Below are 18,131 nucleotides of genomic sequence, written 5' to 3'. Positions count from 1 at the left end.
CCACTCCTTCTGACTGACACCCTTTGCCTTCCCCAGCTGTTCATGGAGCTTCTCGTTCTCCTGCACCACTTGCTCTGCACGGTCACGGATATTCTTCAGATCCTCCTGAACAGCAAACACACACAGACACACACACACACACACACACACACACAATTACATACATGTCGTATGTAAACATTTTTTCCTTATTATTTATAAAGATATATATTTGCTATCTTTTTATTAAACAGGCAATATAAGCATGCATTAGTAGAAAGATATTCAAAGAAGTACAGTTTGCAAATAATCGCTAAAATAATACTAAAAATGGATTTCAGAATCATATTAGCATTGCCAAAATAATATGACAATAAAGGTGGCCCCCCCTATTTAGAAAATAAAAGTATAATGTTACACATCCTCTTGTGCTATGTTATGAGTGGACCTTCTCCCTTAGAAAGAAGTAGTAAAATGTCAATGTTATTACTCCAGTAATTTTAGTTTTTATATTATTATGATTTGATTATACTATTATATTAGTTTTTTTATTGTTCTCAGTCTACTAATTGTTTCTACAGGGATTCAGGGACTAACCCTGTAGTCTTCAGTATATCACTGAAGACTACAGGGTTAATGTTTTTTCCAGAAATAATGACATGAAAACAGATCTGATGGGGTATCAGACCTTATCCTGAACGTATTTGTATTCTCATCTTCAACAAAAAAGTAAACCAACTTAGTCTGATACATTTATGACATGTCTGCAATAGGCAACATGTATTCTAATGTGGATCCACATATTTCTTAGCTTAACCTAAGAATGTTAAAAATACCAATACATATCACACACACACAAAAAAAAAAAAAACCAACCCACCAACTTACAACACAAACACATTGGGGGTCTCCAAATGTGCAATCAAACGTTTCATATTTTGTATTACATTCTAACAGAGTACTAACTGACTTTCATCACATTAACCACCCATGCCAGTGTTTCTTTGTTTAGTCATATGACATGATTCAGCAGGGCTGATGTCAAACAGACAATCCTGCACCTGCCACAGCTGGAGCAGCTAACCCACATGGACTGGGTTCATTTACGCTGTGAGACTTGACCATCTTTCTTCTTGTCATTTATTTTGCTTGTCATTTGACCTCAATATTGGCATTTGCCCTGTTGGCTATTTAACTTGGTCATATGGTGATGGCCTTGTAGCACCTCTCACATGTTATGATAATGCAGTGTTAGTAACACACAATTTCTGACATGTTAGAATTTTGTCAAGACATCCTAGCATGGTCAGGAGATCACAAGTGCAACTATCAAGTGGTTGTTGACCCTCTCATACCGATTAACAAAAGACTTCCTGATTGTGAGCTTTGAAATTCACAAGTCACAGAAAATGTTCCTGAGGGAGTGTTGTTAGCCTGGTCTGACACTGTTGCTCATCTAACTTGAATGGATACACTTATGTTCTATTGTGCTGGAAGTCACCCTGGAGAAGAGTGTCTGCTAAATGCATGTAACATAATGGGTTCTCACTTGTGAAATGCACAAAAATGAATTGCTCACAAATGTTTGTTTTGCTTACATTTAGGTTTTGATACCTTGTTCTCATCAAGACTTCATTGAAGGTGTATAAAGTGAATGAATACTACTGCCCAATGTAATAATGCCCCGAGATTCATATATGAGATTCTCACCATATGAGAGAGAGAATTCAGTGTCATTTAGTTCAGCTGTGAGGCCTGCTGCATTATGTAATATGAAATACAGACTTGAGTAGAACAAGTGTACCACCAGCTGTGCAGGGGTTGTGGTGTGCTGTAATTCTGAACAACAATTTATGTCATCTTCATTTTTAAATAACAATTTTATTACGCAAAATAATTTTCTAAACAAGTAGTGTGCAAATTCAGGTTCCTAATTTAACTCCTAGCACACATTTTGCCGAAGCACATAATTCTTTTTATACCTCAGAACGTTGACATAGCAAGTCACTAGATGTGCTAATTTGATGACTGACTTGAATATGGGCAATACCAGCAGGTTACCTTCTTTCCTGTTTTTAACCCTTTCATACATAAGTTCTAAAATATTTCCTGCCCCCCAGCGTGACTTATTTTATGCTGTGTAGGCGCACGTGTTATGTGACATGGTTCATTATATTTTCACTACTGTTATTAAGCTTCTCATAGTTTTCACCGCCACATTTGCTATACTTTGTTACGTTAAATCACCATAAGTGCGAAAGGGTTAAAATACCATTTCTTTATACACTCAGTGACCACTTTACTAGGTACACCTCTCTAATACTGCGTAGGACCCCCCTTTGCCCCCAGAACAGCCTGAATTCTTCATGTCATGGATTCAACAAGGTGCTGGAAACATTCCTTAGAGATTCAGCTCCATGCTGACATGACAGCATCACGCAGTTGCTGCAGATTTGTCGGCTGCACATTCATGCTGCGAATATCCCGTTCCACCACATCCCAAAGGTGCTCTGTTGGATTGAGATCTGGTGACTGGAGGCCATTGGAGTACATTGAACTCATTGTCATGTTCATGGAACTGTGGTCCTAAAGGGATGCACATGGTCAGCATCAATACTCAGGTAGGCTATGGCCTTTGAACGATTCTCAGTTGGTATTAAGGTGCCTAATGTGTGCAAAGAAAATGTTCCCCACACCATTACACAACCACCTCCAGCCTGAACAGTTGACACAAGGCAGGATGGATCCCTGGATTCATGTTGTTTACACCAAGTTCCGTACCATCTGCATGTCGTAGCAGAAATCGAGATTCGTCAGACCAGGTGATGTTTTTCCAATCGTCTACCGTCCAGTTTTGATGAGCCTGTAGCCTCAGTTTCCTGTTCTTAGCTGACAGGAGTGGTACCCGGAGGGGTCTTCTGCTGCTGTAGCCGATCCACCTCAATGTTCGACGTGTTGTATGTTCAGAAATGTTTCTGCATAGCACTGTTGTAATGTGTGGTTATTTGGGTTACTGTCGCCCTCCTGTCAGCTTGGACCAGTCTGGCCAATCTCCTCTAACCTCTATCTTTAACAAGGTGTTTTTCCCCCACAGAACTGCCGCTCCCTGGATGTTTTCTGTTTTTTGCACCATTCTCTATAAACTCTACAGACTGTTGTGCATGAAAATCCCAGGAGATCAGCAGTTTCTGAGATACTCAAACCACCTCGTCTGGTACTAACAATCATCCCACGGTCAAAGTCACTTAAATCAGATTTCCTACCCATTCTGATGTTTGGTCTGAACAGCAACTGAACCTCTTGACTATGTCTCCGTGATTTTATGCATTGAGTTGCTGCCAGATGATTGGCTGATTACATATTTGCATCAACAAGCAGGTGTACAGGTGTACCTAATAAAGTGGTCAGAGTGTACATGAACGAACACTCACCAGATTATATAATTTTAGACATGACAAATTAAGTACCTCATAAAAATACTGAATTGGTGCTTCACAAACTCACCTCACAAGCCTTTATTAGAGATTCCTTTTCATTGAGCCTGTCTTCATATGCCAGCAAGAGTGGAGATAAATATTTCATGTCCAGCTAAAAGAAATATATATCACACAGAAAACTTGAGATCACAGATAAATGACCACTAAAAATCCTGAATGACCACAATTAATACTTTGCCATTCCATGGGCAATTTATAGCAGAACTGATTAAATTCAAAATTAAATAAAAAAAAAATCATTTATGGCACATAATTTGTAATGACAGGCATGGAATACAAGAATGAGAATGGACAGTGTCAATATTAACAAGATGGGATAATGGCAGTGAATATCAGCTGAAAACTGTGTGAGCATGCAGCTCTGTGAGAGATGTAGGGTAACATCACATCACATTAGCTAAACCTTGGAAAAACTGTGTTGTACGTCTGGTAACACTTCATGTCTATTAATAGAAATGAAACTGGTTCTATCTATTGTAGGAAAAGTTGTTTGCTCTTGCTTTCCTAACGTGACAGTTCTGACAGTTTCCAAGAACATCCTCAGAAACAGATAAGTGATTACAAGCTTGTTTTCGTGGGGATTATATGATGCTTCACACCGAGGTTTAAGTTCAGCCTTACTGAGCGGATTTGACTGAATCACCCTGGAGTCAAGCTCTGTGTTGACAGCTCTGTTTCCTGCATTCAGTCATGTAGAAGTTAGGTATTATTGTATTCTATATTTGTCTTCAAACATACACCAAAGTCCCAATCAGCCTGAAACAAACTAAACCTGCTTTATCTTTAGGAGACCACTTTAAGCTTCCAAAATTCATCCAGAGGTTGAGTTTGTTTTTCATTTTAACGTGACAGTTTCAACAGATAATAATGATGAAATAAACTGACATTGTATGTTCAGTGTATCTTACCAGCCAGGGTGGTGCAGGTCCTTTCAGAGGCAAAGCATTGATCCTGGTGCTCTGGAGCGTTGAAAAAGAGTATAGCGAGTACAGATGAGTACAGATTTCAGACTCTTCTAGTGGCACAACTGAAGCTATAAGTACCACCACAAAAACATTAATGATCATTCACAAGAGAGCTAACATGCAGACAGCTATAGACATCTCCTCCATCCTCCCTTGACAGAAGCATTTTATTTCTCAGTTTTGAAGCCAACAAGGAGAGACGGATGAAAAAACATCATGGCTCACACACAGCAAGTGTTAACCATAATTAAAAGTCTGAACTCTTCTTGATCAGTACCTTGTAACTGCAGAGACAAAAAGAAAATAGAAAGAGGGATGGACTGTCTAGTCCTTTTGTGCACTCTGTGATGGTAATCACTGAGATAAATTATGAAACGATGAAATCACACTGTGGAATGACTGTGACTTGGGCACAGAACACATTTTACCCTGTGCCATCTATCTGGCCACTTGTATGTAGTTGTTTTGAGATTTTACAAGCTGTTGAATTTTCTACCTGTTGCAAAGCAATTTTATGAATAACAATTTGTCATAACAGGATAACTTCATTCTCTGGCATGTTCCTGTCAACCAAGACACTGAAACTGTGGAATTAACACTTACATAATTTTCTAACAGCAAAATATTCAGTATATTTATGCTTTCATTCTTCCATCTTTCAGTTCCAAGTAAAACTTGTCCAGTATGTAAAATTTAAACATATTCTGAATCTTGTCTTGTCTTCAACATACTATTACAATGATTAAAAAGTAACACAAATTCCTAAAATAAGTTCCTTATTGTTTCTGTTGTAAAATGTAATTATGATATGGCATTCTCCCAATACATAGCATAGGAGTTTCTAAATGATTTACATTTGTAAAGGCTTCATTTCACAAGAATTTTTATGTCTCTCAATAAAGTCATTCCAAGAAGATCCTGCTGGCATAGCTAACCTGACATATGCATTCAAAAATAAACTGCTACAATCTGTCCTTCAGCTCCCTTGATGGTGAAGTTTCTGGTGAGAGTACTGACATCAAATGACACCAAAATGCTGAAAAGAGGTTAAACGTCACAATTTAGCCACAACCTCATTTATCTTTATCATTATTTTTTTAATTTATTTTATCTTTGAAAGAATACACAAAAGATGTGTTAAATGAAAAAGGTAAGATGATGCTCTCTGAATACGACACCAAAAGTCCTTATGGGACAGTGTTTTGGGAATGCCTGTCACTGTCTGTATTAGTAAATGGTTAAATGGTTAAAGTTAAATGAAATTGTTCCCCCTGAATCTAGGACATGACCTGTCTCTGATAGGGTGACATTTTTATGAGCCTGCTTGTGTCCATTTTATCGGCAGGTTGATTTGTCTTCATATGCTATTTTGTTTGTTTGAATAACACACTTTTGCCAATCATACTTTAAGGCCTAAAATCTACATAATCAATGTTGTATATAACTTTTATGCTAATGATTCACACATAGCAGACTCCTCCCAACTCAATGGTAATGAAGGCACGCAGGACCTAGTGACAATAGTGTGACTAGAAATAATGCAACTTGGATAGAGTGACACTGCATCAAAGGCAATTGCCAAGATTCACAAGGATGAACCGTAGTGAACAGGAGAAAGTAAATATATAATACAATGCCACATATCAGCACCCACCCAGCCATTCAGAGAGCATGTATTAAATAGACTGTTCAGGAACAGTAATGGCTCATGAGCAAGAAAAAGGAAAGAGTCAAAACTTATAATTGTCCTGAACTGTTCCAATTAAAAAGCTTGCAAATTTATCAGCCATCAGCAGCAGATTCCTTTTTACTCTGTTGTTTAATGTGATATCCTTATCTTGACATTATTTTATCTGAAATGCAATGAAATAAAAACAAGGAGTTTGGGTGACACCAAGCCTTATATCAGTTTTATCTTGCAACTGTTTGGTCTTTCATCAAAATGGGATCTGATGTGAACAGGAGAGACTTACTAAAATCAGCAGATGTGATCATCATGAAACACTGTGAACACTGTGAATTTTAATGCACATCTCCCCTTTTTTTGCTCATTGTCTGCCACTGGTTTAGAAGTACTCTAATATAACCCTGCTGCAAAATGATCTGCAGAGTACCTGACTGTCACATCCCTGTAGATATTTGCAGTTAGATAGTCATTTTGAATAGGTTCAGCTTTGCTATTCAAGGCCTGGGGTTTTAACTCCGCTTTCCTTGAAACTGACTGAGGTCCATTAATGTGTCTGGCTGATTGTTATTCTGTCATTCCCAAAAGGACAATGATAACACCCCAGAACTGTACTTAAAAGCTTTTCATTCCCCATTCCAATGTTCTGTTTGATTACAGCAAGGCCACTTTACCCAAAATTATTTATTGTGCTCACTTTGCTTAGCATTTAATGTTAATGAAAATAATTTAGAGAGGCACGCTAATTAATAATTACCAGAATGTGAATTTAAAAAAACAAAAACAAAACATAATTAGCACTCTTATATTTCCAAAAGCCAAAACAAAACTATACATCTAACTGAAGACAGAGAAAGGGCACGGACGCCTTGATGTGAATCCATTAAAATTAGTCAGATCTGTAGTGGTTGATACTGGAGGCAAATTAATTGAACATGCTCAGGGACCAGAAGAAAGAAGTCATTGCCTGATGTAAAGTCACAGTGGTCTGGACCAACCATTAAGCAGGCCTCTCCAGCAGAGCCCTAACAATTGGTTTGCCCACTTCCCCTGCTTCTCAAGTTTGCTGCTCTGAGACGGCTGAATGATTTCTCACATTTAAAAGCAGCATGCACTGAACGGGTACCATGTAGCCCAAGGGAGCAGAGCTGTGACCATCACCTTGGAAATGGAAGTGTGTGAAAATCATCTTCCTTTTGAGAAAGCAATCAGATGCACCTTTGCTGACTAAATCAAAATTATTTTTCCAATGGCATGTACACATTCACATACACACACACACACACACACACACACACACACACATATACATTTTTACCCTGTCATATACTCCAGATGATTATAGCAAAAAGGATGCCAGAGCATTCTACATTGTCTAGCATCATGCTTTTCAATCATGAAAGGCTGTGAAGCAGTACTATGATTATGCTTGAATTTCTTAAAGAAGTGATTTTTTTGACTCTGGGATCTGAACCAAAAACATACTAACACATAACAGACTACAATGTACATTTAATTGGTAGGAAATGAAAAAAATATTCTACTTGCTTACCCCATGGCTTGGATAAATAGCAGATTCTGACTGGTAAAGACGGTGTGCATTAACTCAGAATAACTGTAAGGCTGAAACTTGTCAGCGCATATTCTGATTACTGTTTGAAATTAATACATATTTGCAGTGGCAGCAGTGTCATGTACAAAATTCAAGTCTTTAATGGTGGTGGTATGTGCAAAACATTTCCACAACATATTCATAATTGGACATTGACTCTTCAGTGGACATAACATTTTCAAGATTTTATTTTGTAATTAATGGTAATGTGCAGTTAAAGCAGAAGAGGCCAGCTGCTTGGGTAATGTAAGGCGACATGTTTACTTCGCTATCTAGCTAACTGTAACATTACCTAGCTAGCTAATTTGTAAGTGTCGATGGGTATTTAGTTTAGAAGGACACAAGAACACAAAGTTAAAAAGTATGCTTAACTGTATTTGAATAAGCTGGCTACACGTTATTGTGTCTGATTTTATCTAAGCTTATTTAACTGTAAACGTCCAGTTAACAAGTGGCTAAGGCAGCTAAAGCACTCAATTTGACTGCAGGTTCAGCCCTACTACCTGAATTTGAGCCCAGCCATTTCATTGTCAATACTGACCAGAAACCTACAGATGCAGAACAAACTGGATTTGTTACACTCTGGTAGGCACTCTGCAATGTGCTGCTCGGATGATGTCAATGGAGGCATGCCGATCTCTTAATTGGCATCACTTTGGTGTATATCACACAGGTATTGTAGTGTGAAAAACAGTCACTGTAGGTGTGCAATTGCACCAGAGAATTGCATACGCTATGCCCAGCATTTCTATTCAATTACAGAGGCTGTCACAGTAAGATGCAACTGGCAACTCTTAAAAAGAGTGTGAAGGGGAAAAAGTACTAAAAAGTCCAGTCTGTGACTGTAAGGCAGTGTAGCCACCGTTATTTTTCCGTTGAGCTGTCATGCATAAGCTGTACCACACCAACCTGTCATGGTTAATTTTCATCCAACAACATAGCTCATTGTGATTTATTCCTTACATATGAAATATCAAAATAAATAACTAGACTATACAACAATACGTTCAGATCACTCTTGAATGAGCAAACTTGAATGAGGAATGAATATTAAGTTGATTGCTTGTTTAATCTACTACTATGAATAAACTTTACTCAGTTTATAAAAGAGATTTTGTTTTGGAGATGCAAAAAAATTCTGAGTACCAAGAGTGCTTGCTGTTGCACAGTGGTGATGGTAATAATTCAAGTGATTTATTGGGTCCTACTCTGTTTCATCTCTTTATGACACAGTACAGATTCTTCTGGGGCCTAATGGGTCCCTACCCATACTTTAAGAACCACTGTCCTAGATGATATTAGATTCAAAAGAATATTATACTGTACTGGGAGAGTCTGTGGGAAAACTAGATCAAATAAAACTCACTGACTGAACACAATTTCATTTATTTAAAGCCTCCTGTAAGCTGTTTTTTGTCCAGGCATGAGAGGGGTATAGAGTGATATGCACAGACTGCTGTATATCATCTTCAGACCTTCATCTTATCAAACTACCAAATTCAATACAATCTTATGCAGAAATGAGCTGATTTGGGTGCACAAGAATTTCAGACAGGAAGTATCGCAAGAAATTTTAGTGTCCTATATTCAAAAAGCCACTCAAGATGGGTCCTCATCCCCATGTTAGTGAGGCAAAGAAGGGTAAAAAGTAAATTTATTATGGCCAGTTCCAAGCTCCCTCTCTCCCTCAAAGTTTTGTTGATATTACTGAGTGAGTCATTGGGAGGTAGCAATGGGGACTCTGGGATATAATATTCCTGGCTGATGAATTCCTCTACATCTTACACTATAGATTTGTTGTATATACCATGTGCACCATCTGTGAGAAAAAGAGTCTGCCATGTTTTTTGCTTTTGTTTCTGTGTATGTTAGAGCTACTGACCACGGATCATGGGTCATCAGCTTTTTTCCTCTGTTATGAGGTATTCTGTATTGTCACTGGAACAAGGCAGAGGTGCAATTCACTTGAGTACTGATCACATGTGCTACTGAGGCATGACTTAATATGGTGGTATTTACCTATACACAATTTAAAAAGTGACCATTTAACCATGATCATGAATATTATTAGGTTTACAATGTGAATACAAGGACCTTAACATAATTTTCTGTTAATCATTTGCTGGGACAGTGACCCCCACTTTATCCATGGTATTTTTGGAATAATGGGGAATGTTCTCCTGCTTTTGAGAGAGAAAGAAATTCTGCCCAGGCTAACTCTGGCTTTGATTAAAAAACTACAAATCTGATCTCCCCTTTTCTTAAGTTAATGTCACTTTGAAAACATAACATGTAAGAACTATCATCTATAATGCATTAAACACACAGCACAAGATGAAGTTGAATGAGATTGTAGATTCATCTGTTAATATTTCTTTATAGCACAAGCAGCACCAGACAAAATAATAGCAAATTAGACAGATTATTTTACTCTCTTGATCTCCAATTACCAGAATAAGATTAATTTCAAATTTTCCCATCGGCATAGAATCATGTACTGTAGTCTTATATATATAATTATCCTTCACTATCTTTGTCCCTGAAACCTCAAATCATTAGGAAATAGATAGAAACAGAGACAGAAATAAAGCAGCAGAACCGGTACTGGCTCTTCCCAGCACTGCAACATGCATATCTCTCTGCTTTCAAAAAAGACCTGCTTTTAAGAGATAGATTTCATTCCTGCAACAATCCTCAGATTAGACACCAGTGCTCAATAAGAGACACTTCAAACGGTTAGATAGCAAAAGACTCTGAAGAGTGTAGTCATTTTGAAGTACCAGGTTCTCCGTAACTAATTTTAAGGACTAATGCATCAAAGCTCTTTTTTTTCTTGAAGTCCTAAAAGGAAAGCAAAGCAGGGAAAAGGAGACTTCACTACTGCTGTCCCTAACACTGATTTGTGCAGCTTTCAAGTGAGATGGCTTAATATTGGTGGGATGTTAAATATTATGAAAGGATGCATGAGAATGAGTCCCACAGCGTTAGCACATTAGGGAGGTTCAACCATACTGTGGCGCATGTTTACCTCTTCCTTAGTCAGTGGTCTGAATCTTGCTTGATATCGGCTAAGCTCCACATTGAGGCGATGGACAGTCATTTTCAGGCCATCGTTCTCATCCACCAGTTCCTGGGCTTGTTGGCGGAGGATGTGCAGCTCTGTTCGCTCATCTGCAGGGTAGACCATGGTCAGGCATTTGGGCCACTGACAGAAACAGTCAGTAGTTTTCCTTACCAGCTCATCATAATTTAAAAATGTTATCATCATTTGGAAGTGTTTATTTGGACATACAAACCCATTCTCAGAAAAAAAACCTCTTAAGTATGAAGAGCACAGCTAATACCTTGGTATAAGCTTCGCAAAGTTTCACTAGCAAAATTATTAGTCAGCCATCATGACCAGGACATGAAGGTAGCTCTCCTGGCCCGAGTCCCACAGTAGACTCCCTAGTGCTTCGCTCCCACCTGCAGGGGGGCTTCTGTCCCTGGTGGCCTGCACCTTCTTGTACTGCTGCTCCAGTTGCTGCAGGCACTCCTGGCTCTTCTGCAGTTGTTGACTCTGCTCCTTGCATTTCTGCACCAGCATCCGATTTTCTGCAACCAGCCCCTGGTTCTGCTCCCTCAATCCTCTCACAAGCTCCTTCTGCATTTCCAGCACCTCTCTGTACGCATCATCCTCCACTGCACAAACCCACATCGCAACACAGCACAACACCGCAGAGCACAGCACAGTAAAACACAACACAGGACAGCAAGGCATAACACAGGAGAGCAAGACAGGAAAAACAAGAAAAATCTAAAAAAGGTGTGCAAAGGCATTTTAAAAAATACTGATTGCATTAAATTACAATCTATATGATCTGAGAGCTACCATTTTCAACAAGGCTTCTGCCATTTTATAGCACAGTGACACTTCTACAACCAAACAGAGGTCATTGATTACCAAAATCTCCAGGTAGGGTGAATTCCAAGGCACTTTTTCATTCAAAAAGAAATCAATGCACATCTTTTTTATAGAAGAGTTCAAACGACAAGGACAGTTTTCAGTGCAGTGAACAATATGTTAACTGCACTGAACTGAGTCTACATGCAACACCCAGTAACATCAGTCCTAAAACTCCTAAAAGAAAATTGAAAATTTGAATAAATATGCCTATTTTCCATTTTTGTCAAAACGCTTTCAGGTGCTAACATAAGGAAGGATTCTCCCCTGAAATATACACCAGTATACACATTTTTGACATATCCTTAAAATTGCTAATGCTAAGTTGTAAGGGTTGGCATCACTGACCAAAGGGACAGTGGAAAGGGTAAATTCAGCAGCATTAATGTTTTCTTACTCACCACTGAATATGCCAGCAACCTGATGGAGTTAGTGTTTATAACCCAATTGAAAAATAAACATGCTTCTTATTTAAACAATAGTTTGCTGACATTGAAAATTAAAAACAAAATGCAGAAAACATGATGATAAGGTATTGGCTACTGTACAATATTGCAAATTTTATTTTATGGACTGACAATAGTTATCATTTTTTAAATTGGCCAGATACTGAGGCAGCAATAATGACATTTGGTCACATATAAATAGATAAAAACCAATCAGATTAGACAGGCCACAGGTCTTTTTGATGAGATTTGTCCAACATCAGATTTCATATTATTTGACTTCTTGCAATGTATCAAATGAATCTGTCACTGACATTGTTAAGCATAATAAATTTGTGAATTCATATCTGCACCCATTAAACAGAAACCAAAGCATCTAAACACCCAGAAGTGCCTTGTTCAATCACATCCATGATGAGAAGAAGAACCCTTGAAAAAGGGAAATGAACTAGAACACTGCCAATTCCATCACTAATGACAGTGCTGAGCAGACAGAACCACTGCACACAGCAGAAAACTTGACCTGTATCTAACCTGATCTGATGTCTCTCACTGAGCTCTTCTTTGATAGCAGTTTCTTTCTGGGTGAACTTGGGTTTGTTTTGGGAGACTCCATTAAATTGTCTGTCAAATCTGGAAGAAGAAAAAGAAAAATAAAGTACAGTAAAGCAGCTGATGGAAGGAAATTAAATTGGTATATTCTGAATGCTACAATTCTATCTGTAAGTCAAATAACGGTCATTATGGTGAGAAAATACTCAAAAGGGCATTATTACATTGTCAATTTAGTTGTTTACTAAGAATTTAGTTTTTTATGGTCAATAGTGATGAACAGATGTGAAATTACAATGAGAAAATGATAAAAGGAACAGAGACGACAATCTCAAAAGGCAGTTATGCTGATTGCTTCCATTCATTTTGTTATTGTTCAAATTCATTTCATCACTATCCTATTAGTTTGCAGTGATCCTGAAGCTCTATTGTCAGTGTGACAAAGCATTAGAGCCTTTTCTTTGTAATATAATAGGATGGGCCCATTTTGCCAATTGCAAAACTTTCACAAAAGAATATTGTGAGGTATTATACAGCTGAGAAAGTAAGTGATTTCTGTGGACACACTCTTATTCTAGTACAATTTAATTTGCATAAATGCACCTTTACATAATTTACAAAATGTTACGAAGATATATCTTCCTCAATACGAGAAAAGTCTGGAGTGAGCTACATGGGTACAATCTGCAAATTTTAAGCCCATGTGTGTCCTAAAAAAGACCACTACTATTTTACCTTTGTATTCAAAAGTTAATTTTCATTAATTAAAAAATATCATTAAGTTAACACCCAACATTAATGTGTTTAACATTGGAAAATGTTTTAAAGAATGAAAATACAAATACCATGTAGAGCCCAACATGCCATCATGTTTAATAAGACACTCATCTAAGTAAAATTAACTTCAAATTTGTTTGATTCACTATTTTTGCTTCACTTTACATATTTTAGGACACTTCCACACCTAGTTCATTTGACTGTTTCATTCAAATAGAAGAATGGTTCAGTCTGTTTGGAACAAAATGTGACACTTCAAAATCGAGGTAACCACAATAGGATGCAAATTAAAACAATCAAAGAGACCACTGGATCTGAACTCAGTGGGTTTGTGATTTAGGTCCACCATACAGGTGTACATTATGAAAGCAAACCGAATCAGCTTTAAATGGAATCAAACCCTTCAAAAAGGACACTAAATTACGGTTGTGATTTTTTTGCCTTTGCTTCAGCTGCCTTGTGTATCACTTGTCTCCAAAATGACAAGACTCATGAGTACCACTGCAGAACATCTAAGATTAGATCTGGCCAATGATGACAAACAGGAAAGGAACCTGAATTCTATCCTGCCCATTTAATGTACTACCTCTCTCCATACGGTCCATTCACAGCCTTGAAGATAGAGGCCACACACCCTGCTTCATAACTCTATTGCAGATAAACTGTCATTGAGATGTGACATAACAACAAATACATATGAACCACATGTTTATGAATTCCTCACATATTTCAAGGAGGATATTTAAATCAACTTTCCAAGGGGTCAGGGAATAATTTTGAAAAGAGTGCACTCACTGTGTAATCTGATTGTGGAGAGTGCTACACCAAATAAAATTTGATTGAGTTTGTGTCCCACAGACTTTTTCATTAGGTTTTGTTTCTGCTGTAGGTACTTCAAGAAATCACCCCTTAACTCAGAACGTGAAATCAATAAAATTCTGGTCTGTGTGCACTACTAAGTAAAACAACATTGCAAACATCAAAAAGTTGAACGTGTTTGCAAACTGGTCTGTATTTCCCTGGTATGAAATTAAATGAACCTTGAAAAGAGTTTGTCTGAAAGCACATGAAATGTGTATCACTTTAATTTAGTGTGAAAGTGCACTTACTCATCCTAGATCCTGGATATCTACTGAGGCAACTGAGGGTTAAGTACCTTGCCCAAGGGTACAACAGCAATGATGCAGCAGGGACCTGAACCAGCAACCTTTTGGCTATGGTGGCTCCTTACCATTACGCCACACTGCCTGCATCAGTCTCTTAATTTTAGAAAAACTGCTGCTGTTTTTTGGCTTTTCTGTCATAAATAACTTAAAAAACAAAAAGTCTGATTAGGTAAATATAACAAATTACATGTCAAGAATAAGCAAAGGCACATAGAAAGTTATTATAATATTATATTATATTATATAGTTATTATAATGATGTTATAATACATGATAAAAATGTATTTTTCATTTTTAATTTATGCTCATGTTACTGAGATTTACTGGTACTCTCTTTAATGTTCCTAGACAGGAACAGTGATGGCCATTACCTGGAGATGATACTGTTCTCTTAGTTGAGGGCTTCTGCTCCACTTTGTGTGATGAACCCTTTAGGAGAGGCAGAGGTATAACAGGGCAATGACACAAAACACACACATGGGAATTCAACCAGACATCACCCAAGCATATCCAACGACAGCAGACACTAAGCTATTAATGCTAAATTAGTCACTTCATTTGGCATGGTTTCACCTTGTGCCTTTCACATCCTTATTCTCCCTCAAATTTCAGCTTAAATAACTAAAATAATTTTTGATTTCTGACTTAAGTCTGAGAATGGATTGCAAATTTCTGCATACAAAATTCATATCAAATAAATTCACTCCATACAATAATATAGAATATTTTAAAAACAGCTAGTACACACCTAGTACTAGTGTTGCACGGTAAACCAGTACTGAAAAAGTTACGTTGCGCTAGTGGTGTGTGGGACGTTGCCAGAAACAACTCTTACTACATGGCTCTGCTCTGACTGAGTTTGTAATATGAGCCGCAGCAAGCATTAAGGGAGTCGAGAGCAATGGTAGAGAGAGCGGACCACTTTTTCGTTTTGCTCAGAGACTAGACTTGAAGAGATGGCAGCAGCTCCAGCAACACCTGAACTCATTGACAAAGAGGGGGCCCGAAGTGGAATATGGAGATATTTCGGCTTTAAAGTGGACAAAATAGGCAAGCCCCTAAACACAGCAGCACTGCTGTGCAAGCGCTGTTTTAAAGTGTGTCTCGCAAAGGGAGGCAACACCTCAAACCTGGCCAAACATCTGTCGGACAAACATCCCGACCTTTTCAAGGATTTCAAAGACCAACAGGTGATAGCTGACTAGTTCACTCCCCTGTTATGTCCATAAAAGTTGTTCAGAATTAAGATAAAGCTCAGTGGCTGAGTTGCCAATAGTTTTCTTGACTGAGAAAAAAAAAAAAAAAAGATTACACAGCCAAGACTTAAGATAGGCTAGAGGCAACTAAACAGTTTGAGATTATGCTGCTATTTTAGTTAACAAGGATTACTGTCATTTTACCTTGAATGACATTGCTTTAATTTGTTTTATTTATTGTTCTCATTGTTCTAAAAGTTTGTGTTTTGAACAATAATGACCAGGGACATTTCTAACTATTGAAAATATCTGGGGTAAGTCAAGTTTGACGGGGGCTTGTCTTTTTGTTTTTTTTGAAGGGAGATTGGCATCGTCAGGTTAGGGAGGTTACATCTACCTTTATAATAAATAAATATTATCACACCTTCAGACGCTGTAAGTCAAGTTCCACTCTGTTACAGTCTGTCTGTTGTTTAGCTTTAAACACCTCCTTTTTCAGGGCGAAAATATTCGGGGCTAGGCTTAAAATATTCGGGGCTACAAAGTGTTTATATATTTCTATATTGATTTACATTGAAAGTGAACTTGATTTGTAAAAATACACATATATGGAACAACTGACTTAATAGTCAAGAGAATGCTGTACTCCTGTTGAATGCAAATCATCTTAGTAATGGAGCTAACATTTGCCACCAGGAGCTTCCAGGAACTTCACTGAAGCCTTGCATGTCTGGCTGCTGCTATACAGCTTTCACAGTGTCCAGAAGTAAGAATAATGAAGCACCCAAAACGAAAAATATATTTCAGTAAAACAAAGTGGCAAGTGCTCTTGTGGACAAGTGTGTAAGTTGTTGTCTACAGTCTGTTCAAAATATGAGATTGCTTAAAATTAAATAATAAACAGAGCAATCTCAGTTCATGTATTTCAAAACTGATAAATTTTCACAGGGTTCTCCAATTCAAATTTTTAAAACATAACTAAAATGACAGGGAAGCATCTACTTGGGTTACTGTTTCATAATACCATTAATATTGATTACTGAAATATATCTGAGAACGGAAAGCTAATAATTCCTTCTGTCATCTTTCTCATGTGTAGATAAATCTGGGTAACAAAAATGCAAACTGAAACCTTCTTGCCAATGGGAGTGCTCCTGCAGTGCTTGAAGGCTGGAAAGAGGCCTAATAGAGTGATTGGTAGGCATGAGAGAGCTAGCATCAGCGGCTCTTATTTCAACATCAATCAGTCTGTTAGCAAACATGACTCCTTTACTAATAGCCCAATCGACACAGCAGGGGACAATGAAGGCTCCAAGACTGCATCTGAGAAACCTCTCACTGTTTTCTTACTCATCCTCCTCTAACTGTTCAGGGGACAAGTGGTGCACAAATATGAATACATCACGGATATAAGGACAAACAGTTTCAGCCCACAAAATATTGTCACGTCAGTGTCAACACTTACAATAAAATAAATCAGAACACTGAGCAGAGCAAGAACATTTAACTATGACCCTCATATTGACCAAGCAAATCAACATAATGACTGCTGAGTTCAAACATGGAAATTGGACACAGAAAATCTTCTTACCGTTTCCTGCAGACCAGTGTCCTCTGGAATGAAAAACGGAACTGTTAAATGCAGTTATTATGTACCAAATTGAAATTACCTACAAAAGCTGATGCTCATTTTTGTTGTTTGTTGTGTTACAGATACAGAATCAGTTTGAAGCTTCTTTAAGCAGTTTGTTTTTCAGATGTTCAGAGGCATAATCCTGAATAAACAAATCACTTCCACAATAGAACCAGACAGATGATGAGCTCCTGTTGTTCTCAGTGACAGTACACCTCATTTGCTTGAGTAAAGTGGGAAGGCCTTGTGTCCTACAGCAGAAGATAGCAGAAACAAATCAAAAGGACTGCTGAGAGACTGGGCACAAACCTTCTGTGTGGTGAGCGGACTCTAAAGCGTACACAGAGTCTTCAGTGATATCACTAACCCCTGACTGACCAGCTCCCTGAAAAGCAGAGGACCACAAGGACAGGTGAAGAATTTGTATTTCACAATCACAATATTCTCTGGGTTTACTATGTTCTCTCATCAAATAATAATTTCAAATTTCAAATTCAAATTATTCAAAACAGGGTAACAACTTAAACACATCATATGACACACGATTTTGCAGTAAATCTGGTCACTGAGAAAGTGCAAGGGGATGTTCAAAAGATTAAAATAATAGGGAGTGACTAATGGTACAACTTATACAAGACGTTATACATCATAACTTGTCTTCCAGTCACCCATATGGCTTCT

The 18,131-nt window shown here is 37.8% G+C and overlaps 1 protein-coding gene across 1 annotated transcript in view; it reads right to left on the bottom strand.

Annotated features, from left to right (window-relative positions):
- The window catches only part of cep89 (centrosomal protein 89), a 121,275-nt gene that overhangs the window by 92,851 nt on the left and 10,293 nt on the right, over positions 1–18,131 (bottom strand). Inside the window, exons 5-13 of the mRNA XM_036535666.1 lie at positions 17,760–17,835; positions 17,409–17,431; positions 14,993–15,050; positions 12,661–12,759; positions 11,203–11,418; positions 10,766–10,908; positions 4,385–4,435; positions 3,484–3,567; positions 2–105 (exon numbers count right to left, since the gene is read on the bottom strand). Coding sequence (XP_036391559.1) covers positions 2–105; positions 3,484–3,567; positions 4,385–4,435; positions 10,766–10,908; positions 11,203–11,418; positions 12,661–12,759; positions 14,993–15,050; positions 17,409–17,431; positions 17,760–17,835 — 854 coding nt within the window. The remainder of the gene's footprint in view (position 1; positions 106–3,483; positions 3,568–4,384; positions 4,436–10,765; positions 10,909–11,202; positions 11,419–12,660; positions 12,760–14,992; positions 15,051–17,408; positions 17,432–17,759; positions 17,836–18,131) is intronic.

Source organism: Megalops cyprinoides, chromosome 8 (genome assembly GCF_013368585.1).
Source record: "Megalops cyprinoides isolate fMegCyp1 chromosome 8, fMegCyp1.pri, whole genome shotgun sequence".
NCBI classification, from domain to species: Eukaryota; Metazoa; Chordata; class Actinopteri; order Elopiformes; family Megalopidae; genus Megalops; species Megalops cyprinoides.
This window is presented reverse-complemented; position numbering and strand designations above follow the sequence as displayed.